We start from the raw sequence: 26,545 nt of genomic DNA on the forward strand, positions 1-26,545 counted from the left end.
AAGATAGAGACCTAGTCTGACGAACCTTCTCCTAGGATCAAAATCTTAGTCTGATGAATCTTTCTCCTAAGATACCAAAACGAAAAGACCTAGTCTGATGAACCTTCTCCTAGGATCAAAATCTTAGTCTGACGAATTTTTCTCCTAAGATAGGACCTAGTCTGACGAACCTTCTCCTAGGATCAAAATCTTAGTCTGATGAATCTTTCTCCTAAGATAAAAAAAAAAAAAAAAAACAAGACCTAGTCCGATGAACCTTCTCCTAGGATCAAAATCTTAGTCCGATGAATTTTTCTCCTAAGATAGAGACCTAGTCTGACGAACCTTCTCCTAGGATCCAAATCTTAGTCTGATGAATCTTTCTCCTAAGATGCTAAAAAATAAAAAAATAAAAAAAACGTTTGAAAAAAAAAAGTCATTTTCCTAAACCCAGGCGCCCACCTGAATAACGAGAGGAATACATTTCAGTATTTGCATTTCAGGTGTTGAAATTGGGAGCCCGCCCATAATAACAGAGGCATACATTCAGTTTTTACTTTCAAGTATCGAAATTGGGAGCCCGCCCATAATAACAGAGGCATACATTCAGTTTTTACTATCAAGTGTTGAAATTGGGAGCCCGCCCATAATAACAGAGGCATACATTTCAGTCTTTACTTTTCAGGTGTTGAAGTTGGGAGCCCGCCCATAGAACAGAGGAATACATTTCAGTCCTTACATTTCAAGCATTGAAGTTAGGCGCCCACCTGTATAACAAGGGAATACATCCTAATCTAGTGTTTAGTTCACTCTCAGCACTGCATCAGTAGTATCAATGGGCTACGATTTTGCTAACGACTCACAAACCTTCCCAGTGCAAACTGGGTTAGGAAATTTTGTTTGTTTTGTTTGTTTTGATTGTCAGGGACCCGCCTGTAGAACGGAGTTTGTGGTATGTCAAAGATCGAAGAAGTCAGGAGTCCGCCTGTCAAAGATCAAGCAGTGACCCACTGGAAAGCAGAAGGATTACAACAGAAATCCCCAGCATTCAATCCAAGTTAGAAGCTCGCCTCAAGAACGCGAATCAATAGTCTGGGATGATCAACAGAAGCTGGTCACAAAAACAAAACAAAACAAAAAAAAAGAAGAAAAAAAGAAGAAGAAAGAGAAGAGCCCAAAATACGGAAGTGGAGAACAAATGTGGTCTGCTCAAGAACTAGCACCTACAACTAGCAAGTATCAAGGTTCAGATCCAAAGTCTGTATGAAGCACCATTCAAGACTCAAGACCAAGTTTCAGAAGACTTAAGAGATAGGAATCCTTGTAACTAGTAGCTGATAGGCTTAGTTAGTCTTTTTCAGTTTTCATTTTTGTTGTAATGACAGGACCGCGGACCGGAACCTCAACGGAACGGCACCTCGATCGGCTCTTCACCTCGGTACACTTCACTATCTCTCTCATATCCGAACTACACGTGGCCTGATTCCTGTATAACCAAGGATATGTAGGCAGCTCAGATACCAGGGCTCGGTCACATTCCCTCCCTTTCCTTAAGTGTAGTCCGTCCAAGTAATGGTCGGGTCAAAAACACGTCTAGTCGTTCTTTGTCGGAAAACTCTTCGTGTTTCCAGTCAAAGAGGGGCAGCTGTAAGCACGTGATTTTTGACCCTCCCCGAGAATTTTCACATTTTTAGCATGAATATGTGAAATTGGGTCTAGTATAGCTATTTTAACTATTTTTACTTTATTTCGTTGCAAAAAGAAAATTTCAAAAAATATATATATAAATTTTAGTTTATGTATCTCTCATAAACTTGAAAAATACAAAAATTGTACTTTATTTTGGTACTTTATATAAATTCAAAAATTACAAAAAAAAATAGTTCTATTAATGTTTGCAGTCATTATAATTTTGAAAAAATACAAAAAATATTACTTCATATTTTTGTCTTTATTAAAGAACGAAAATTACAAAAAAAAATAGTTTTATTAATATTCTATAGTCATTTTAACTTTGAAAAATACAAAAAAACATTACTTCATATTTTATCTTAATATTTAAAAAACGAAAATTACAAAAATAGTTTTATTAATATTTTGTAGCTATTTTAAATCTTGAAAAAATATTTAAAAAAATATATAGTTTTGTTTGAATACTAGTCTTATTTTTGGTAGTTATTTTGCTTACAAAGGACTAGTTAAGCAACGTTTTCCTATTTCTCGGGTCCGGGCAAAAGAATAATATTCGGGTTCAAACTACCCGGTTTTAGGCCTAATTTTTGGACCTAGCCCATAATAAACCGAGTCCACGACACATGGGGAACTCCACCACGCGTGGGGGACACAAACCTTGAACCCCACCACGCGTGGGGCTCATTTTTCTTGGCCAAAGGGATCAAATACACGGACAAAGAAAGGAAAAGGGGGATTTTGGAATTTTTTGGAAAACAAAAGACTGTTCATCATCTTCTTCTTCTTCTTGAAGAAGAAGAAACCCTAGCATACCCTCACCCAAAACCACCGAACACCACCACCCCGTCACCTTCCCCCAGCACTACGACCAACAGCTTCCCCCCCCCTCGTCGTCAACCTCCAGACCAGTCCGTCACCTTCTACCGCGACCCAACGACCACTGCCCACACTCCCAAACATCCCTTCGCACCCCAGCAGTACCCAAACCAACCAGTCCAAAAACCCTCACCCCAAACCACTGTCCGAACAGCCCCCTCCATCGCCCATCTCCATCGACACCGCCCAAACGACCCCTCGCTCACCAGCAGTGAATCGAACCCAGTGACCATAACCCACTCCCTCACGTTATTGCTGCCCTTCGAGCGAGGCTGCCCAAGCAGTCTAGTAAACGCCCACCGGAGCCACGTCGAGGAGCAACTGTGTTGCTGCGTGCCAAGCAGTTGTGGCTGCGTTTCTGAGCAGCTGTTGCTGCGCATCTTAGCCTTCTACGTACCGGACCATCGTCCACTACCCGTCGTCACTATCCCTCAACCCCACTCCCTCACTGCCCAAGCAACCACCCCTTCTCCTCCCCATCTCCACGTCTAGTCCACCAAACCTCCGGCTCAACTTCACGTCAGTCATCGCCAAAATAACCCACAGCCCGTCAAGGTCGTCGAAAGAGAGAAGGTGAGCGTCGAGGTCGTTGACAACCTTGGTTCGAGTTTTGTTTCCGTTGAGGTCGTCGTTGTTCGTCGAGGTCCGTTACGTTAAGGACAAAGTAAGGTCCGTTTCTAATCCTTCTCTTGGCATCTTATTCTCCTTAAATTGATGAATGGTAGTTGAATGAAGTTATTTTCTTATAAATGTTGTTACTGTATTCAAATGCATCTTACTTGTGTTTGTTGTGATGGATGTTCAACATGTTGTAATTCTTAATTATTAGGATAGTCAAGTATTAAGAATTGTTGGTGCAGGCGAGAAAAATCACTCATATTATAATTATATTTTTGGCAAATAATCTGTTTAAGGCATGCATCTGGGTATGGAATGATGATTCGAATAAATTAATTTCCGTTTCTGTTTCGTTGTGATTTGTAAAGTAACTTGTAGGGAAGAATTTTTTTGAAAGATTTTTTATTTACGATATGTCTTTTGGGTTTTAACAGTTAAGTCGTTCATTCCCTTTTCGTAAAGATTTTCCATAACTCATGGCCCTTAATTAAATTTCAACTCTTTAGAAATCGAGGTGTGCTATTGGTTGGATTTTCCGTAGCCCTCGCAAAAAAAATAGAAAAATGTAGCTGCCTTTAGGTTTGCCTTTGTAAATAATAAATGAGACGAGCCTCGCCAAAATAAAAAATGCAAATTGCGGGGCCCTCAATAATTAGTCATAATAAATGCTTAGAATTCGGGATGAGCCGTTTAGTGAATTTCACTGCCTTCCCCAAAGATAATAACGCGTTAGTCTCTTTAGGATACGCTTTAATAAACTTTACCTTCTTAAACTCGGGTGCACATTTATGTGACCCAAATCCAAATCTCGACGGATTCGAAATGCCTCTCTAATCACGGGTACATTGACTGTGACGTGGTTCGAGATGCATGTCCATGACGTTGCAAATTCATTAGAAATAAAGAACGAGGTGAGCCTCGCCAAATAAAAATACAAATTGCGGGGCCCTCAATAAATATTGCTTTAAAAATTGTTTAGGCTTCGGGATGGACCGTTTAGTAAAATTCCACGGTCCTACCCAAAATAAATACGCTAGTCGCTTTAGGCGCGCCTTTAATAATTTAATTTCCTTAAACTCGGGTGCACATTGATGTGACCCAAATCCAAATCTCAACGGAGTCAAAGTGTGTCGACGACCACGGGTACATTGATTGTAACGCGGTTCGAGATACATTTTCACAACGTTGCAATTCTTGATAAAAACAGTAAATGATAAAAGCGGTTAAAAGTTAAATTTTGCACATAAGTTCACACTTGTATAAAATCAGATAATCAAGCCGAATATAACAGTTGAGCGACCGTGCTAGAACCACGGAACTCGGGAATGCCTAACACCTTCTCCCGGGTTAACAGAATTCCTTATCCGGATTTCTGGTACGCAGACTGTAATATAGAGTCATTATTTTCCTCGATTCGGGATTAAAATTGGTGACTTGGGACACCCTAAATCTCCCAAGTGGCGACTCTGAAATAAATAAACAAATCCCGTTTTGATTGTCCTTTAATTGGAAAAAACTCCCCTGCGCCCCTCGGGTGCGGAAAAAGGAGGTGTGACAACCGTCAAATCACGGGTCCGGATCCGTTTACCCAAAATATTGACCGAAGTCAAATTTATTCATTTTAATATCAACTTTCTGGTTATGCACCCGGACTGTGCACGCAAATCGAAGCGACTCTAAATGAGGTTTTCAAGGTCTCGGAAGCACAGAATGGGTAAGAAAATATGTGATGGCCCTTTGGGTCGTCACATATTTAGTTGATCAACATATTAATTTCTACTAGCTAAGATAGCTCTTTAATTTCTATTATGCAATTTGCACAAATTGCGTTTTAATCTAATGATGAAGATATTTTCTTTATTAAATGCACTACTATTACCATTGGGATTGATAACCAAGTGTTCTAGAAGAACCAAATCATCTTTTATTGGATATTCTTCTTTGTTTCTAATGCGAGCCAAGAAGTCATTGAATGTTAGAACGGTTCTTACTTTTATATTTCTTGTCATTTGAATATTTTTCATTTGAGATCACAAGTATAATTTTGGCAAGTTAGCTTGTACAGTTTCTTCTTTGGTCAATTTTGGAACAACCGATCGCACTTGACAAAAATCACCTCCCAAACTATTACTTTTCTACCAAATGGTTCATCGATCTCCAATATATTGCTAAAACTATGGGCAATTGATTCGATCGTCTGACGCTTAGCCAAAAGCATTTCATCCCATATTATCACTTTTGCTTTTCTTATAAAAATAGTACTATAAATCTGATTTGATATATTTATGATGGTTATTTTAGTTATTTGAAAGGGTATATTAATCTAAAGTGAGTTGTATAACCTCATAATAAAATCGTTGTTGGTACACCATGTTCTTATTGCTAACAATATTATGCCTCCGAATCTGACATTTTCAAGTAATGCATGACATAGCAATATCATTTCGATTCCGCGTGGAGGCATCTGAAAAGGATAATCTCGCTATAGCAGGATCGATTTTTTATAATATAGTCTTGAAAGCTTATTCTTGTTCAGGATTTAGCTTTGATTGTGCTTCCTCAAACACTTGTATGACCTTCTTAATATTATATTTTTTTCAACTTGAAAAATAATTTTACTCACACGATTAATTTAAAAAATAATTTAATTGGATTCTCTTCCTAAATAATTAATTGAAAGATTTAATTATTTGGTTTTAACATAAAATATAATTTATTTTCTCTTGAATTAGATTCTTAATATTAGTTCATCTCATATTTGAATATTTAACTATGATTATAATTTTATCTACCATAAATCTTATTTTCAAAGAGTAAAAAGATAGATGACATTCCGCTTTTAGATCTTTATGTTTGCAAAATCATTAGTGTGTTGCCTCTTACTAATATTTTTCTTTCTTTTCTCACACATTTATATTCCTAAATTTTTTTTTAGTTGTCTTTAATAATTGGGTATATGACACTATGAGAATGTGCATTGATTATAGGCAATTGAACAAAGTAACAATTAAGAACAAGTATCCTTTGCCTCGCATTAATGATTTATTCGACCAGCCTCAGGGAGCGAAAGTGTTCTCCAAGATTGATCTCCGTTCAAGTTATCACCAGTTGAGGATCAGGGACTCGGATATTCTTATGACAGCTTTCAGGACCCGATATGGTCATTATGAGTTCTTGGTGATGTTTTTTGGGCTGACCAATGCCCCAGTAGTGTTCATGTATTTGATGAACAGTGTGTTCCGGCCTTATCTCGATTCGTTTGTCATAGTCTTCATTGATGATATTCTGGTGTATTCGCGTAGTCAGGAGGAGCACGCGGAGCATTTGAGGGTTGTGTTGCAGAGATTGAGGGAGGATAAGCTTTATGCAAATTCTCCAAGTGCGAGTTTTGGCTTAGTTCAGTGGCTTTCTTGGGGCACGTGGTGTCCAGTGAGGGTATTCAGGTTGATCCGAAGAAGATATAAGCGGTTCAGAGTTGGCCTAGACCGTCCTCAGCCATAGAGATTCGCAGCTTTCTTGGTTTGGTAGGATATTATCGCCGGTTTGTTCAGGGATTCTCATCTATTGCATCTCCCTTGACCAAGTTGACGCAGAAAGGTGCTTCATTTGTATGGTCGGATGAGTGTGAGGAGAGCTTTCAGAAACTCAAGACAACTTTGACCACAACTCCAATGTTGGTCTTGCCATCAACTTCAGGTTCATATACCGTGTATTGTGATGCTTCGAGAGTTGGGATTGGTTGTGTGTTGATGCAGGAGGGTAGAGTTATTGCTTATGCTTCTCGTCAGTTGAAGCCCCATGAGAAGAACTATCCCGTTCATGATTTGGAGTTGGCGGCCATAGTTCACACATTGAAGATTTGGAGGCATTACTTGTATGACGTATCTTGTGAGGTGTTCACTGATCATCGCAGTCTTCAGTATTTGTTCAAGCAAAAGGATCTTAATTTGAGGCAGCGGAGATGGTTGGAGTTGCTTAAGGATTATGATATCACCATATTGTACCATCCAGGAAAGACCAACGTGGTGGCCGATACTTTAAGCCGAAAGGTAGTGAGTATGGGGAGTTTGTCATATATTCCAGTTAGGAGAGACCTCTTGCGGTTGATGTTCAGGCCTTGGCCAATCGGTTTGTGAGGTTGGATATTTCAGAGCCTAGTCGGGTATTGGCTTGTGTAGTTTCTCGGTCTTCCTTATAAGAGCACATCAGAGAGCGCCGGTATGATGATCCGCATTTGCTTGTCCTTAAGGACAGAGTTCAGCATGATGATGCTAGAGATGTGACCATTGGAGATTATGGGGTGTTGATGATGCAGGGTCGGATCTGTGTGCCCAATGTGGATGGACTTCGGGAGTTGATCCTGGATTCCATTCATCCGGGTGCCGCGAAGATGTATCAGGATTTGAGGCAGCACTGTTGGTGGAGAAGAATAAAGAAAGATATTGTGGGATTCGTAGCTCGGTGTCTCAATTATCAGCAGGTGAAATATGAGCATTAGAGACCGGGTGGCTTGCTTCAGCAGATGGTTATTCCTGAGTAGAAGTGGGAGAGGATCACTATGGACTTTGTTGTTGGACTTCCACAGACTTTGAAGAAGTTTGATGCTATTTGGGTGGTTGTGGATCGGCTGACCAAGTCCGGGCACTTCATTCTAGTGTGTACTACCTATTCTTCAGAGCGGTTGGCAGAGATCTATATCCGAGAGACTGTTTGTTTGCATGGTGTCCCAGTTTCTATCATTTTAGATAGGGTCACTCAGTTTACTTCGCAATTTTGGAGGTGTGTGCAGCGAGAGTTGGGTACTCAGGTTGAGATGGGCACAACTTTTCATCCTCAGATGGAAAGGCAGTCCGAGCGTACTATTTAGATATTGGAGGACATGTTGCGTGCTTGTGTCATTGATTTCGGAGGGTCATGGGATCAGTTTCTACCGCTTGTAGAGTTTGCTTATAACAACAGCTACCAGTCGAGTATTCAGATGGCTCCATATGAGGCTTTGTATGGGAGGCGGTGTAGATCTTTAGTTGGTTGGTTTGAGCCCAGTGAGGCTAGGCTATTGGGGACAAACTTGGTGCAGGATGCTTTGGAGAAGGTTAAAGTGATTCAGGAGAGGCTTCGTACAGCGCAGTCGAGGCAAAAGAGTTATGTTGATAGGAAGGTTCGAGATGTGTCCTACATGGTTGACAAGAAGGTTCTGTTGAAGGTTTCGCCCATGAAGGGTGTTATGAGATTTGGAAAGAAAGGAAAATTGAGTCCGCGGTTCATTGAGCCTTTTGAGGTGCTACGAAGGATTGGGGAGGTGGCTTATGAGCTTTCTTTGCCATCCATCTTGTCGAGTGTGCATCCGGTATTTCATGTTTCTATGCTCCAGAAGTATATTGGGGATCTGTCTCATGTTTTGGATTTCAGCACGGTTCAGTTGGATGATGATTTCACTTACGATGTGGAGCCAATAGTTATTTTGGGTCGTCAGGTTCTAAAGTTGAGGTCAAAGGATACAATAGAGAGGTCGGCCAGTAGAAGAGGATACCTGGGAGATCGAGCGGGAGATGCGGAGCAGTTATCCTCACCTGTTTGAGGCTTCAGGTATATTTCTTGATTCGTTCGCGGACGAACGTTTGTTTAAGTTGGGGAGGATGTGACGACTTGGCCAGTTGTCTCGTGAGTTACCGCTCTGTTTCCCCTATTTCTATTTCTTTATACTTTGTTATCCGTGTTTTATGGTATCGGGTTAGTCGGATCGAATCCGGAATGATTTTGGTAAGGTTTGAGACACTTAGTCTTTTTTAAGGAAATTTGAGTTGGAAAAGTCAACCAGATATTGACTTATTTGTTAGAGGGCTCGGATGTGAGTTCCGATGATTCGTTTAGCTTTGGGAGGTGATTTATGGCTTAGGAGTGTGATCGAAATGAGTTTTAGAGGATTGGAATAGTTTTAGGCTTGAATTGGCGAAGTTGATATTTTGGCGATTTCCGGTTGGTAGGCAAGATTTTGATATAGGGGTCAGAATGGGATTCTAAGAGTTGCAGTAGCTCCGTCGTGTCATTTGAGATATGTGTGTAAAATTTCAGGTCATTCGGACGTGGTTTAGTTGGGTTTTTGATCGAAAGCGTATTTCGGAAGAATTTTAGAAACTTAGGCTTGAATCCGATGTGATTTGGTAGATTTGATGTTGTTTGAGGCATTTTGATGATTGGAACAAGTTTGAATAAGGTATTAGGTTATGTTTGTGCTCTTGGTTGAGGTCCTGGGGGCTTCGGGATAATTTCGGATAGTTACCAGAGAGGTTGGAATCTTGTTACAACAGCTGATATTGCTGCTTCGGGTATTTTCGCACCTGCGGTTTGGGGGTCACAGGTGCGGCGCCGCATAAGCGGAGATTTGGCCGCAGAAACGAGAGAGGCTTGAGGAACAGGAAATCGCAGAAGCGGCTAATAGGATCGCATCTGCGGAATCGCAGATGCAGAGGGAGGCTCGCGAATGCGGAATGGTGAGGTAGAGTCAGGAACCGCAGATGCGGTAGAGGGACTGCACCTGCAAAGTCGCAGATGCGGTAGAGGGACCGCACCTGCAAAGTCGTAGATGCGGCGAGTGGACCGCAGATTCGGTATTTGGTCCGTTAAGTTATTTCCGTAGAAGCGGAGGGTGGATCGCAAATGCGGTACCCGCAGAAGCGGATTTTGGACCGTAGATGCGGGCACCCCTGGGCAGAACATATAAGTTATTTCATTTCGCGAGATTTAGCTATATCACCATTTTTGACTTCATCTTGGGAGCTTCTTGGACGATTTGAGAGGGGGATTTCAAGAGAACTTCATTGAGGTAACAAATTTGGACCTAAAACTCGTTCCTATGCTATTATTTCATGGATTAGGGCTAGAAATTAAGGAAATCAAAGGTTAAAAGTGGGGAAACTAGGGCTTGAGAACTTAGGCCTTTAATTATGGATTTGAAGGACCATTTGGGGTTGGATTTGAGAACTTTTGATATGTATGAACTCGTAGGAAGATAAGGAACCTATTGATGTAAAAATTTCTGAATTTCGAGAAGTGGTCCTCGGGACCGAGTTTTGGTAATTTCGGGATTTGTGCCCTTTGTTGATTGTTTTTGCTTGGGTTTGTTCCCTTAGCATATGTTGACGTACTCGTTCTGATTTTGGATAGATTCGACGTGCGTAGAGGCCGATTCGAGGGGCAAAGGTATCGCGAGCTAGAGATTTAGCCGGTTCGAGGTGAGTTGATTGTAAATGATGCTCTGAGGGTTTGAAACATAGGATTTACACATCGTAGTGCTATATTGAGGTGATGCACACGCTTGATGACGATCTTGGGGTCGTACACTATTGGGGATTGTGACTTGGTCTGTCCCGATTGATGATTTTACCGCATATTTGATTGAAAACTATTTGCTATCATCATTATTTGGGCTGAATGCCATATTTGGGCTTCGTGCCAACTATTTGAACCCTTCAGGGATTTTTGTTGATATTTCATCACTGTTTTGACGTTAAACCTGTACTCAGTCATGCTATATTCTATTGTTTTCAAAACTCAGCCATGTTTACTCTACTTTAACACTTGAAATGATATTTTAAATCATATTTTGGGCTGAACATCATGTTTTACTGTTGCTCGAGTGGCTTATGTGATTGTTGACTGAGTAAGGCCGAGGACCTATGTTGTGAGGATACTTTTGGTTCGGGCTGCATGCCGCAGCGGTGATACACTGATTTGATTATGAGGTCTAGGGCCTGAGATATGTACGCCACGAGGTCGCTTGATTGATATGAGGCTCAGGACCTAGATTTGATGCCACGAGATGGCTTGATATTGCGCTTAGGTTGTAAGGGGCCCCTCCAGGAGTCTGCAAACCCCCAATGAGCGTGAGTACCCATTGTGATGTGAGATTGAGCCCGAGGGGCTGTTATTGTTCTGAGATGTTGCCCAAGGTGCGGATGCAGTGATACTGTGCCCGAGGGGCGAACATCTATTTGTTTACTCTACCTTAATCACCTGTCAATTACTTGTTTATTTGTGAAAGAGGATTTTACTTGACTTTCCACTATTGTACTGCTTTTAAATGGTTTTACTGCTTCATTACAGAATGCCTTGTGCCTTACGTGTTTTCTTACTTTCAGTCGTTATTTATATTTATTACTCACTGAGTTGGAGTACTCACTTTACTCCCTGCACCCCTGTGTGCAGATTCAGGCGTTGCTGATCCTGCCAGTGCGAGTTGAGAGATCCCGGTGGACATTCAGAGTTCACGAAGTAGCTGCTTGACGTCCGCAGACCCGTGTTCCTCCCTCTTTATCATTTCTATCTCATATCAGACTTTTGTACTAGTTGTAGACCTTTCAGACTTGTATTAGGTTTTATAGATGCTCATGACTAGTGATACCCCAGCTAGGGCTGTGTTGGGTTGTACTTATGCACTTTATTAACATTATTCGCTACTTAGTATTGCTATATCATGTTTTATACTGCTTTTTATATTATTTAACTGTTTAAAAAGTGAATTGGGTTTAATTGGCTGGCCTTGTCTTCACGAGAGGCGCCATCACGACCGGGTTCGGGTTTAGGGTCGTGACATAAAATCTACCCACAATCTATGTATTAAACTCACATTAGGTATGAATTACTTACCCTCAATAGCTAGGTTGAAATCCCCCTTTTTTAAGCTCCAAAATCGCCCAAGTGTGTGAAAAATGAGAGAAAAATATCTAAGTCTCGTACTTAAAACAAGATTCTGCCCAGCTGTGACGATCTTCTTCACGAACGCGGAAGAAGTCTCGCATTCGCGAAGGCCTACACTGACTGGGCATCGCGAACGCGATAGCTCTTTCGTGAATGCGAAGAGAAAAATCCACTGGCCCTCCCCGGCCACATTTCCCCTACGCAAACACGAAGGCCTAGGCTCACAAGGCTTCCCGAATGCGTGAGCCTGACCGCGAATGCAAAGGACAATTTTCCCACTGCCCCAAATCCTTCTTCACTAACGCAATGGCCCTCCCGCGTTCGCGAAGAAGGAAACCAAAACTGGAAAATCTGGTTTCTCAGATTTAGCTCCGGGCGGTGCGAAATGCACCCGAGCCCCTCGGGACCCCCTCCAACTACACCAACAAGTCTGTAATCGTAATACGGACCTGCTCAAACTCTCGAAACGCATAAAGCAACAACAAACCAAGAATCATACCCCAAAATCAAATTGGATCAGATTATGAACTTCATGTTTCTAAATCGCTCCGAATGCGTCGAATCATAATTAGACTACTCGAAATGACACCAAATTTTGCATGCAAGTCTTAAACGACATTACGAAACTATTCTTGATCTCGGAATTCCATTTGGACCTCGATATCACCAAAACCTACTCCAAACCAAATTTAAAGAACTTCAAAAACCTTCAAAGAACCAATTTTCACTATTAGGCGCCAAAACGCTCCCATGTCATCCAAAATCCGATCCGAACATACGCCTAAGTCCGAAATCATCATACGAACCTCTTGGAACCGTCAAATTCTGATTCTGAGGTCGTTTGCTCAAATATTGATCAAAGTTAAACTTAGCCTTTTTAGCCAACCTTAAGGAACCAAGCGTTCCGATTTCAACCCGAACCCTTCCAACTCTCGAACTAACCACCCCCGCAAGTTATAAAACAATAAAAGCAGGTACTGAAAGTCTTATTTAGGGGAACAGGGTTCTAGAAAGCAAAACGACCGGGTCGGGTCGTTACAGAGAGAGAGAGAGAAAGACGAAGAGAGAGAGAGAGAGGGAGTATAAAGGGATAAGGAAATAATTGATATTCCTTATTCAATTCCTAATATAAAAGGATACTCATTTAAAACTTATTTATATATAATTGATAATTGTATATGATCATATAATTAAATTAAAACTTAAGTAGCGAGGATAATAAGATTTCAAATAGTGTACGAAAAGGTCCCAAGAAAATAGTTGGACCATCTTGAGATCCACAAATCAAGGATTCAAATCATGGTACATAATATCTATAGGAAATATTATTAGAATATCCCATTTGGGAACGCCCTTTAATAACCACTTGGCAATAGAAAACCACATACACATTTGAGCAATTGCACTGTGAAACATCGCAATCCCCACGTCTGAGAAATTGCAAATTTAATTAAAGGTTTACTCTTACTGGTACTTTTCTCCCCTTATACACGCGCACGCCAACGTTATAAGCAATCAAATAACGCGGGTTCATCGCCGAAGATACTGATGGTCACGTGTGTATAGCGTGTCCTCATTACCATTATAGTTTACTATCGTCTCTCTAACAGCTTGTTTGGATGGTTGTTACATATTGTTTCATAATTAATTGTATCGTATTGTATTATATTATACTGTATCGTTTTATAAATATAATATTTGAATAGATTATAGTGTTTATCATCGTTTCATGATATCACACACCAACAATATAAAGAAAAAATTTGCAATATTATAAAGAAAAATTATGATACGAGATAGACTTATTATATAAAAAGATATGAGAAAGGAAAAAATAAGATTATTTATTAATAATAAATGGCGAGATGAGAGAAAAAATACGGTAACGACGCGACCACAACAAATCGGTAGTTAGATAAATTGACATTTTTCGTCGTTACGTACGATAACGATACGATACAATAACATTTAAGTAACAATCAAAACAAACATTGTATTTTAAGTAACAATACGATACAATAGGTAACAACCATCCAAACAAGTTGTAACAGTCTCATAGGCTATTGGATATTTACATAAATAGCCGGCCAATTTTACTGTTTACTTGTTCTAGCCTATATATATAGATTATCATTAGTTATACAAAGTTATACATATATTATCCATAAAGTGTACATATATTATATATTCGCTGGCTATTTTTAGTTTAAGTAATTAAATGGACTGATATTTGAGTTAATTCTTCAATTTTTTTAGGCCAACTTTTTTCTTGTCGAAGTGCTTTCCTTCTTTTAAAATTAAGGTGTTGGATCAAGCTTTTAGAAGGAAAAAACATGTTAAGTAGAATCAGAAATAATTTTTGAAATTTAGAAGAATTAATGTTTCTTCCAAAATACTTTTGTAAAAGGCACTTTTAAAAAAAAACACTTATAAACAATTTTTAAGCATATAGATATGTATTATACTTATTTTTCCAGTGACCTGATTGTTTTTGTCTAAATGGAACAGCATTATTCTATAGGGCACGAGATTGGATTAATTCAGTTAAACATTTTTTCTCCTTTTTAATTATTTGAAGAATGAATATTTTAGATTTTATGGACTTTTTTTTCTTTCTATTGGCAACAGTTTGTTTTTATCCAGAAAAGGATTTACTAGAGTGATTTATTTAAAGAAAACCCGATACAAATTCTCTCAAAACTAAAGCAAAATCAAATTGTTTTCCGATTTAAATGCAACCATTGTCTCTAGATATCAATTGTAAATCTTTTAGACCAAATTTTGATGGTAGTTATACTGATCTTTGCAACTGGAGAAAAAATGACACAACTCCCTCCAATTTTCTTCGAGACGAATACAAACTATGGTCTAATTTTGTCATAAAGATTTCTTGCTAGATTGTTTGCTATTTTATCGTTAAGTAACAGGCTTACATTTAATATTAGAATGGAGAATCAGATTACAGTCTCGATCTCAGCAGGAAAGGAAAATGTTAGGCAAACTTTGAAATTAGATCTAAAAAATATTTGTTCTTGTCAATATTTCACGCACTTTCTTCTCGTATCATTTTATATCGCTTTTAACTCGCATTTTCTACTTTTATTTAATTGTACAAATTATTAACAATTTGCTCCTACAGTCCTATATTTAAGGCTATAATTATAGTATCAGATCTGTAACTAATGACAGCTCTAAATGTTGGTCATGAAACTTCATTTTTAATTTTCCCATTCTTTTTGCAGATGTGATTAGTGTGTCAAGTAAAAAAGTTCGTTGATCACAAGGACTCAAGGAGATTGTACCTATACCAACACTATCCCTTATATCTTGTTCCTCACATTGGGAAGCACTCAGTGCCCAAAATAAAGCATTATACTGTTTATTCGTAAAACGGTACAGTTAAATTTATGACATGGTTTATAAATAAGCGAATCGATTTGATCCCAAAATAATAAATAAATTAAATAAAATGCAAAACTTTGAGTTAAAATTAAGATAAGACAACAAACAACTTGTTTCCGGGAGAGGACTGGGAAGACAGCAATAAGAACATCAATAGACGGAAAATAGAGTATTATTGAGCTTAGAATAATGTGTAGCATAAGTTTGTGAGAACTTTCACGTCTTAATATAGTTGTTGAAGTCACTATTTATAACAACACCTAGGGAACAAGGTTATAGGATCAAGCCCCTCTTAAATAATATTTATTGGGGCCATTGATGAATACGTAATGACATGCTATGAATGCCAAAATTCTCTGTAACAGATTGTGTATTTAATAATGAAGTCTTCGTTAGTAATATTACCTACGGAGTCTGCCCGGTACCAACCAAAACTGCTATCCCCGGTCTTGATTTTCACTTGCCTCGCTTTCTGTTAGACTTTTATTGGGCTGTTATTCTGGGCCTTGTACATTTGGGCTTAGTAATTATATAGTTTAGTCTTAGTTGCATAGTTGCAGATATATATTTGGGCTTGTATATATACAATTGACATTCCGGGTTTGAGATCTACGGGTCATTATGTAAAAATATCAGAAAGCCTTCTTCTCTCTCGGTCCTTCTTCCACTAGTTTAGGTTTCCAATTTCTTCACCATTTTTGCTTGATCTCATCAATGATCCAGTGTATTTTTCGATTTTTAGTACCTTAATTCCCTTGTTTCTTCCTATTTCCAGAAAAATCGAAAACCTAGTTTCTTCCTTTTCATTTTTTCGAAGATTCAAGCCAAATTTTATGATGAATCCAATGTTTTTCGAAGCTTATTGTGACTGAAATTCGTGATTTAGCGGCTATTTTCTTCAAATTTTGGACTGAAATTGTGGTTGCTCGGTGGTACTCAACGGCGACATGTTCGATTTTGCCGATTTATTGGTTCTGTTTTTCGAAGAATTCTTCTGTTGTTTTGGTAATTTTTCTTACTTCAGCTCATTCATTTCACAGGTTTCTTTGAGATTTTATCGTCTATGCCCTAGTTTTTCTTTTTACTCATGGAAAATGAAAATGTTGCAACCACCTCTGAAACCGACCGTAACTCTCCTACTTTCACTCAAACTGATTTTGTTTTACCTCCTCCTCACCCATTCTATCTTCATCCTTCTGACAATCCTGATACTGTTCTCATGACAAAACAATTCAATGGGGACTGTTTTGGAGCCTAGAGAAGAGGCATTATCATAGCTTTGGGGGCAAAGAAGAAATTACGATTCATTAATGGGAGCTATGTCCAGCCTTCTCCTGATTCTCCTTTGTTTAAACACAGGGAACAATGTAATAACAAGATAATCACCTGGATTCTTAATTCCTTAGAACCCGATATTTCACAAAGTGTTATATACTCTAAGTCTGCTAAGAGCCTATGGGATGAATTGAACCAAAGGTATGAGAAAGCAAATGGTGCTAAGATGTATGAAGTTCAAAAAGACTTAAGCACTATATCTCAAGGTTCTTCTGATGTAGGAAGTTATTTCACTAGGGTTGAAAGACTCTGGGATGAAATGGAGTCACTTGATGCTGATTTATTTTATATTTGCGAATGCAAATGTGGAGGTAAACACAAAATGATCAAAAAGATGGAAAATCATAAATTGATGCAGTTTTTGATGGGTTTGAATGAGGTATTAAACAATGCTAGAGGAAATATTCTGATGATGCAGCCACTTCCTGAAGTTGGCAAGGCCTATTTTCTGGTTGTTCAAGACGAGAAGCAGAGAGGGATTCACAATGTACCTGGTTTTCAGTCTGACTCTGCAGCTTTCTCTGCTAGGTCTAATGGTCCTACCTATACTCCAAAACCACCACAAACCACAAATTTCACACAGAGATATACTTTTAAAAATCCAAATCCAAGCTTCAACAATCAGAAATGAGGATATGATCCAAAAAGGCTCTATTGCAGATATTGTAAAAAGCCAGGACATGTAATTGAGAAGTGCTACAAGTTACATAGATTTCCACAACCTTCAAAATCAGGGAACAAGAATATCCGAGTTGCTGCACCTGTCCATTCATCTTCTGATGCTAAGCCTGACCAGTCTCATGAGAATAACATCAATATTGTCAACACCATCACACTTGATCAATACAAGCAGCTCATGACTATCCTTCAACATGTTCAAGTTGGTTTTGATAATTCTCAAAGCCAATCTACCATGGCTAATTTTGCAGGTATTTTTGCTTTCTTTTCCCATCTGATGAGTTGTGGTAATTGTACTTGTTTAAGTAGTGTTCTAGCTTCTAAAACCTAGATACTGGATTCCGGAGCATCAGATCACATGGCCTTTAACAAATCTTTGCTTATAAATATAACAACTTTATCTGTTCCCTACCTCATCACATTACCCAATGGGTATAAAGTCAAAGTGACCTCAATTGGTTCTATCAAATTAAACTCTTCAGTCATTCTGTTCAAGGTGCTATATGTGCCTACTTTTAAATATAATCTCATTTCAGTCCACAAGTTATTAGTTGATACTTTATCATTGCTATATTTTTCTCAATATGCTTATTTTCTACTACATGGCCCTTCTCTAAGGATGCCATTGGTACTTGGTAAGATGACTGAATGGCTCTATCTCTACAACTCCAGAACACAACCTCCAGTGATACCTTCTGGATCCTCATCAATTTCTCATTGTCCTGATTTAATTCCCTTTTCTATTCATACAAACACATTAAGTGTAAGTAAGTCCTAACTTCTGTGGCATAATAGGTTGAGACACCTTCCTTTTTCGAAATTACAAAAAATAAACTCTTTGAATGCACCATTTTCTAATAAACAACCTTTCATTTGTGATATATGTCCACTTGCTAGACAACAAAGAAATTCTTTTCCTGATAGTAATTCTCATTCTTCACATATATTTGATCTTATTCATGTGGATGTTTGGGGTCCTTATCACACTACCACACATAGATCTTATAGATATTTTCTCACAATTGTGGATGATTATAGTAGGAATACCTGGACACATCTCTTAAGTCACAAGGGCAATGCTCTGTCCATTATAAAGTCTTTCTTCTCCATGGTTGAAACTCAATTCAACACCAAGATTAAAACCATTCGAACAAACAATGCCTTGGAATTTGGTACCAGTCATGAAGCTAGTCAATTTTTTCAGTCCAAAGATTCTACACCAAACATCTTGTCCTTATACGCATCAAACATAAACATTTGCTAAGAACAACAATAGCTTTACTTTTCCAATCCAAACTCCCAACTTCGTTTTGGGGAGATTGCAATATAACAGCCACATACTTAATCAACATATTTTCTAGTAATATTTTATCTGGCAAGACTCATTATGAGATTTTAACTGGGGAGCAACCTTCTTACAGTCACCTAAGAAGCTTTGGTTGTTTGTGTTATGCAATGATTCCTAAACCCCATAGGAATAAGTTCTCTCCTCGGTCTAATGCTTGTGTCTTGTTGGGATATCCCCCTGGATAAAAAGCCTATAAACTTCTACAACTTTCTAATAAGAAAATCATTATTTCCAGGGATGTTGTTTTCCATGAAGACATCTTTCCTTACTTAGAGACTCCTTCTTCTAATGTTTTATTTCCTGCTACACCCACCTTCCATGATTCCACTCCACCACCTCCTTCATGTATTGCTCCTTCACCAACAGAGCATTGTTCTGTTACTTTCTCTCCTTCTATTCCCCCCTCTTATTCCTTCTCCACCACACTCAAATCCTTCTCTTACATCTTTTGACCTTGTGCCTTCACCTGGAACAATATCTTCTGAATATGTTTCTTCACCTTTCTCACCTAATACACTTTCCTCCTCACTTCCTCTCACTTCAAGATATCCTTCCAGACCACATAATCCTTCCTCTTACTTATTAGATTACTTTTGTGGTGCTCTTCCTCCTTCTACTCTAACTTCCATTCCTGTTTCACCTAATTCTGTATGCTTCAGTAGTCTAATTTCAGTCAATTAGAGTTTAGTTCAAAACTTGGACACTGTACATGAACCCTCCAGCTTTCATCAGGCAGTCTTGTATCCTGCTTGGCAAGCTGAAATGTTGAAGGAATTTGAGGCCCTTGAACTCAATAAAACATGGGATATAGTCCCTCTCCATATGGGAAAGAAACCAATTGGTAACAAATGAGTTTATAAGATAAAACATAAAGCTAATGGCAGTATAGAGAGATTCAAAGCTAGGTTGGTGGTACGGGGTGATACCCAATAAGAGAGAATTGATTACAATAAAACCTTTTCCCCCGTAGTCAAAATGACCACTATCAGAACACTCATAGTTGTGGAAGTCAAAAAGGGTTGGCTTATGTACCAATTGGACATCAATAATGCTTTCTTACACGGAGACCTAGATGAAGATGTGTATATGAAAATACCCCATGGCCTAAGTATTTCTGCCCCTAACATGGTTTGTAAGTTGAACAAATCCTTATACGTGCTAAAGCAAGCTTCTAGGCAATGGTATTCAAAATTAAGCGATTCTCTTCTTTCTAAGGGCTACTCAGTTTCAAAAAATGATTACTCCTTGTTTGCCAAGTCTACTGATTCTCATATTACAATTGTTGTTGTTTATGTTGATGATATTCTCTTAAGTGGTAATGATAAAGAGGAGATAAGTTCTCTCAAGTTATTTCTAGATGCTCAATTCAAGATAAAAGACTTAGGGCATTTGCATTTTTTTGGGTTTAGAAATTATCACTAAATCTGGAGGTGTTATCATCTGTCAAAGGAAATTTGCTTTGGACCTTTTATCTGAATTCAATTGTCTAGATTGCCATGCTATTGCAAGCCCCTTACATATGACTCTGAAACTCTCTATTGAAGATGGGGAGCCCTTGTCTGATCCTTCCTTGCATAGGAAACTTATTGGCAAACTGAATTTTCTCACAAATATCAGGCATGATTTAGCTTTCTCTGTACAACTGTTGAGTCAATTCATGCATGCCCCTACTTTATCTCATCTTTCTGCTGCATATCATGTTCTTAAATATGTCAAAGGTACTTTAGGGCAAGGTTTGTTTATGTCTGCCCTTTTTGATTTCTCCTTACATGCTATTGTGATTCGTACTGGGCTTCTTGTCCTAATTCCCGGAGGTTTGTTAGTGGTTATTTGGTGTTGCTTGATGGTTCTCTACTCACATGGAAGTCTAAAAAGCAGCACAATGTCTCCTTGTCCTCTGCCGAGGCTGAGTATTGTTCAATGCGTCGAGTTGTTGCGGAGCTTGCTTGGCGTACCAGGTTGTTACATGAACTCTTTGTTACTTCTATTGTTCCAGTCCCTTTACATTGTGATAGTCAATCCGCAATCTACATTGCTCGGAATCCGGTGTTTCATGAGCGTACAAAACATATAGAGTTGGATTGACATTTTGTTCGCGAGAAACTCCAATATGGACTCATTTCCTTGTTATATGTTCCCAGCAAATTACAACTGGCCAATATGCTGATGTCACTTACAGATCTATCTTGAGCAAGTTGGGTGTGACCAACCACCCTCCAACTTGAGGGGGGTGTTGGGCTTATATTGGACTGTTATTCTGGTCCTTGTACATTTGAGCTTTGTAATTATATAGTTTGGTTTTAGTTGCATAGTTGCATATTTGGGCTTGTATATATACATTTGAGATTTCGGATTTGAGACCTACGGGTCATTATGTAAAATATCAGAAAGTCTTCTTCTCTCTCGAACCTTCTTTCTCTCGTTTAGGTTTTCAATTTCTTTACCATTTTTGCTTGATCTCATGCAATCTAACACTTTCCGCATGTCTTCGGTTGTACGTGTCACTCTATTATTCAAATATTTAATACGTATCGATTTTACCCTACACTGCAGCAGTTAACAACCAAACATCAAATGAAAACTAGATAAGAAAATAGAGTAATGTACTATTAAAGTTTTTACTATGCATGAGCCCCTTATTTTTTACAAAAGAATTCCTTTTTCGATTTAAGTTTATAAGTTTTCCCGATAATAATGTAACTATATTTGTTACATTGAAGTTCTACATCACATGTCTACTAAATATAATACTGTAAAAAAAGTACTATAAAATGTCAACTTGGTGATAATATATTTTGATTGGTGATCTTTCATCGTTTAAGCATCATTTTTAGATTCTGTCTAAATAGGAACAACTATTGTGACTTAGAGCAGGGTAGCGCGTGAATTCTGACTCAAACGCGTAGTCATGTCTTATTAATAAACTCTTTATTTATACCCCAGTGAGAAAAAAGCAGAGATATTTCTCGAGCACAAAACAACACTTTCCTCCCATTCAACAAAAGAAGAAGAATGGATCTGATAGACAAGGCGAAGAATTTTGTGACAGAGAAGATAGCTAACATGGAGAAACCTGAGGCAACCATCACTGACGTGGATCTGAAGAAGATCGGTCTCGGTGGCCTTACCTTTCACGCTAAAGTCGCCGTTAAGAATCCTTACTCTGTTCCTATTCCTATCATGGAGATTGATTACGTTCTCAAAAGCGCCTCCAGGTTAGTTCCAGTTCAACAGTTCACTGCTTCTCCATTATTCGCGAACATGTCCTCTCCCAAAAAGAAAAGTTAAAATTAAAAAGAATATATTCATTGATTGATATAGATGGTTCATATAGTTTGACAACTAGTTTCGAATTGAGTCAGCTATTCATTTATGATATTAGTAATTTAGTCGAAGATACTTCTACTAAATTCTGATTTGTATTAGTATTTAATTGATGATGGAACACAGAGTAATAGCGTCAGGAAGAATTCCAGACCCAGGGAATATAAAGGCAAATGACTCGACCATGTTAGATGTGCCAGTGCAGGTTCCACACAGTGTGTTATTGAGCTTGGTTAACGACCTTGGTGGAGATTGGGACATTGACTATACACTCGAATTAGGTCTCATCATTGACCTTCCCGTCATTGGAAATTTCACCATTCCTCTCTCTTATAGCGGCGAGTATAAGCTTCCTACCTTGTCCGACTTATGGAAGGGTACTGGGAAAGAAGAAGAAGAGAAAAAAGAAACTGAAAAGGTTAGAGAGATATGAAATACCATTTTAGCTATGTAATAACTATGGCTTCTATTTGCCATTTTTAATTCAACTGTCCAACATAAAAGATTGTACCTTGTTTCTTCTGGAGCCCAACTATACATTATGCATCTTCTAATTACATGAATTTGAGTTTTTATCTTTTTCATAGATGTATCAATTTTTGCCAATTAAATTACCTTGCCAGACATGAATTTGTCACTCAGGTATCGCACATACCCCGCTATGGTGAGATCAAGTTAACCCTCTTTAGAGAGATGAATTCACAAATTTTTAGGTTAATAGTAACTGGCTGGCGAAGTTGGTCACAGGTGGGTGTGCCAAATAGGGGGGTTTGGTTGATTTGGACGAGTTAAAACGGGTTGAGTCAATAATTGGACGGGTTAAATGACTAGCCAAAAAGTTATTTGGGCTAAGATAAACTGAGTCAAGATGAGCTAAAATTTGGGTCATAACCCAACCCGCTCAACTCTTATCAAGCTTTACTTAATATGTGTTAGTTGTTTTTTTATGAATCGTATAATTACTAAATATTAAGATTTTTTTCTTTTTGTTATGGTCATATAATATATCATATCAAACAAAAAAATTGTTGAGAAATTTTCATAAAACACTATGTTTTAGTGGTAATTAGCCATCTATAGATACCATTTGCTATATTATGCATTGTAGATACGTTTTCTGTTGTTATACGATATATTAGATGTATTTAAGCTATTGTATTCATGAATACAGTAGAAAAAATATGCGTGAATCAGGGAAGTCCAGCTAATCAGTTGTTGTATTTGAGTGCATTCGATTGTATTCGTGGCGTGAAACATTGGATTACAGCTGGACAACTTATTGTATTTGACTGTATATGATCGTATTCACGGCGTGAAACAGGAGATTACACTGTTTTTAAACGGAAAGTAAATCAATTAACATAATAAACTCCTAATATAACTCAACAAACTCAATTATAACGCACAAAATTTGTATTTCCAGTTATAAAAAAGATTCTCAACCGAAAAATACCCCAAACACATAGCAATCTTTAGAGAAATTATATAATACATCTGAATAAATAAATTATATTAATTAAAAAAAATATATGAATATATTCATGGCATATAACGAGAGAGTGAATACAATGAAATATATAGAATACATCGAGATACATTGAAATACAATGAAAAAAGACAGTGAATACAATGAAATACATGGAATTCAGCGAGATACATTGAATTACAATGAAAAAAAATATAATGAATACAATGAAATACATTGAAATATATTAACAGAAAATCAAGTTACTCAGCCCCAAACTCCGTCGTCTTTGTTCAAGAACAAACCTTAATTTCCGGCGAATTCGCCGACGAGCAAAAACCTTAAATCTCACTGAGCCGAAATTCAGATCTACATAGACAGCAACTTTTGAGAGCAGCTCGGTGACAAGAGCTTTGAGCAGTAGACCATGAAGTTCTGCCAGAAGACAAGTAAATCGGCTAAACTGTTTATGCTTTCTTCTCTTTAGTTTATCTTATTTTGCAACGTGACTTCTTGTGAATTGAAAACAAGGATGAGAGACATGAAACGTGGAATTTCTCAGCGTTCCTTTTACCACCGTGATGAGACATCGTGAACTTGAAATCACCGTTTGTGACTAATTGTAGGTGATGTGGGTGAGAGGAATTTTGAGATTGAGCATCGTATTTTCGAGGAATGGGGGAAGAGAATGACACGTATCAAAGTAGAGAAAGAAAGAAAATAGTGTAACTGAATAGCGTATTTAGTGGCTTAGGGGTAGGAGGTAACCAAAATTAGATATTTTGCTATAAACATTAAAAGGTATCTATAGAATATAATTTTTTTAAATGGTATTTATTTAAAATAAATAAGATGTTAACCTTTGCTATAGGAAGTAAAAATTCCAAAATTATTTCTAAGATATTTTGGCAAAGTTACTCATGAATCAATTTGGGCTAAAAACCAACCCAACATTAATTGGGTTAAGATAGATTGAGTCAAGATGGGATGAGTTCAACAAATGGGGGGTCAATAACTAACTAACCTTGGGCGGATTGGGCTGATCATTTAGGCTTGGGCCAAATTTGACAGCCCTAGTCACAGGCAGGCCGAATGAAAGTTTGCATACATACATTTTAAGTAAAAATAGCACGGTATAGCCAGTTTTCGGACTAGTCATTCAAAAAGAGCCAGCGTATACCAAGTCAATGAAAAATAGTCACTATTTTGCTGCAACAGAGACCGGTCCAGCATAATATACTGGAGTTCGGTGCACCTGTGTATGAACTCCAGCATATTATGCTGGACCGGTATACTTTGCTGGCTCTAGTATAATATACTGAAGACTGGAACACCGGTGTTCCAAACTCCAGTATATTATGCTGGACCAGTATATTTGCTGGAACTCCATCATATTATGCTGGAGTTCCAGCATACTTATCCTGGAACTCCAGTATAATATGTTGGAGTTCAAGTATACTTTTGCTGGAACTTCAGCATAATATACTGGCGTATTTTCTGGGTTTTGAATAGTGTTTTTGCTCAAATTTATCTTTACATGAAAAGTGGCTAAATTTTGATTACTTTTGAAAGTGAGCTATTTTTGAATGACCAGTTGTAAATCTGGCTATTTTTGAATTTGTGATGTAACCTCTGCCCTTTCTCAATTTTAAATACTCTTTTTTTTTCCAAGCTTCAACCAAATATTGTCCAAATACATACTTGTCATTATGAAGTGTCTATCAAACAGTTCCCTGGCATGGGTCGATTTAGACTATCACAATTAACATAATGGGTAGGGCCGTAGGGATTTGCCGACCTTGATTATTTTGGCTTTTGGGCTGGTGCCATTGTTTTGAATTTACGATATATGGATGATGCTTTGAATTATTCCTGCTTATAAAGAACGCGACCACTAAAAAATTGTGCTAACTTTTAGGGGAGTGATCAAATAGACTGTGGACCTGCAAAAACTCCTCTCTCTTCTTGAAAGATGGGTTTTCATTGTCAGAAGAGTTCTTATTTATAAAATTCGGAATATGAGATTAGCCACTAGTAGCTTAGATTCGACTTCCACGTCAAGGGAAATGTTTTCTTTTTCTTGGGCAAACACCCAGCCAAATGTCTCTAGATGAGTTAAGAGTATATCTACCATGTTGGATCAAGTTTATAAGGTGACAAGTCTTTACGGTAGACCAAAAAAAAAATTGATGCAATTAGTTTTAGTTGTGTTAGGCATAAATATGACAACTTAAAAACTATAATCTGTTAGGTTTTTTCTTTATCTCTAGAAGTAAATGACAATATATAATTATGTTTTCCTTCTTTTAAAAGGAAATTATAAATTTTTCATATTTGGCTAGTCTTTTTCTTCTCGGAGAAAATTTTTTGGACTTATATAAATTGATAATCCTTCATTCTCATTAATTAACATCGACAACATAGCCATAAGGGGCTTGAGAGTCTTGTTTGGGGGGAGAATTTTCGGGACAAGTGTTAGTCTGTCACTTGTGTTTGCCTCTTTGTGAGGTTGTTCTCTTGATATTTTATACTTTATTTTATATAGTGGATTGCTCATCTCCGCCGTGAACGTAGGTCAATTGACCGAACCATGTCAAATGTTTTTATTTTTTTTAATATATTTCTCTTTTATTATATAATTTATCGTCGTCGAAGATTTCCTTTACACCTGCTTATTTCGATCCTAACATAATCTACACATGCACGAAAGACATGTGCTGAAATAGTTTAGAATATCTCTCCCTCAATATTTCAAGTTTATTTAAACATGAGAATGGTGAATCTCTTAGTGAAAAGGGCTATACGCCTATACCCCCAGTAAAGCCATGAAAACAACATTTTCTTACGTATAGATTTGTTTGAGTTCCCAAAATACATTATCTCCATGGAAGCAGTTCTTCGTGGTTATATGTGTTACCCCTTTCTAGTATGCAGTTGATGAAATCCAACTTTCGAATGAAAAGTTAGAAATACATTCAGAACAAATGTTATTAGTACTTGTTATGTTAAGCGAGCTTTTAGGCTTTACTCATTTGCAAAGATGAAAATACAGCATGAGGTTTTAAATTATTCTCATATTTCATTGTCGTTTCCCCTTCCTTCCCCCCCCCCCCTTTCCAGGTATGGTTGAG

The 26,545-nt window shown here is 37.9% G+C and overlaps 2 protein-coding genes across 2 annotated transcripts; both read left to right on the top strand.

Annotated features, from left to right (window-relative positions):
• The first annotated feature begins 16,351 nt into the window (after positions 1-16,351).
• Positions 16,352-19,477, top strand: LOC138876463 (uncharacterized). Its single transcript, XM_070155406.1, has 5 exons — positions 16,352-16,477; positions 16,592-17,127; positions 17,260-17,528; positions 19,212-19,273; positions 19,358-19,477. Exons 1-5 carry the CDS (start codon positions 16,352-16,354, stop codon positions 19,475-19,477), a joined length of 1,113 nt encoding a protein of 370 aa, XP_070011507.1.
• A 1,947-nt stretch (positions 19,478-21,424) lies between these two features.
• LOC104235604 (desiccation protectant protein Lea14 homolog) lies at positions 21,425-22,533 on the top strand. The gene is made up of 2 exons (XM_009789412.2): positions 21,425-21,840; positions 22,076-22,533. The coding sequence occupies exons 1-2, from the start codon at positions 21,638-21,640 to the stop codon at positions 22,380-22,382; spliced, it is 510 nt and encodes a 169-aa protein (XP_009787714.1). The 5' UTR covers positions 21,425-21,637; the 3' UTR covers positions 22,383-22,533.
• Positions 22,534-26,545: the final 4,012 nt, after the last annotated feature.

This window comes from Nicotiana sylvestris, chromosome 1 (assembly GCF_000393655.2).
Source record: "Nicotiana sylvestris chromosome 1, ASM39365v2, whole genome shotgun sequence".
Lineage (NCBI taxonomy): Eukaryota > Viridiplantae > Streptophyta > Magnoliopsida > Solanales > Solanaceae > Nicotiana > Nicotiana sylvestris.

Bases quoted from the DNA above. Each gene is read 5' to 3' on its own strand.
- LOC138876463 (XM_070155406.1), top strand. From the start codon at position 16,352: ATGGAAAATGAAAATGTTGCAACCACCTCTGAAACCGACCGTAACTCT. The intron at 16,478-16,591 runs GTTCTCATGACA...AGCTATGTCCAG, and splicing joins CTTCTGACAATCCTGATACT to CCTTCTCCTGATTCTCCTTT. The intron at 17,529-19,211 runs GTATTTTTGCTT...CTTACTTATTAG, and splicing joins TACCATGGCTAATTTTGCAG to ATTACTTTTGTGGTGCTCTT.
- LOC104235604 (XM_009789412.2), top strand. From the start codon at position 21,638: ATGGATCTGATAGACAAGGCGAAGAATTTTGTGACAGAGAAGATAGCT. The intron at 21,841-22,075 runs GTTAGTTCCAGT...GATGGAACACAG, and splicing joins GTTCTCAAAAGCGCCTCCAG to AGTAATAGCGTCAGGAAGAA.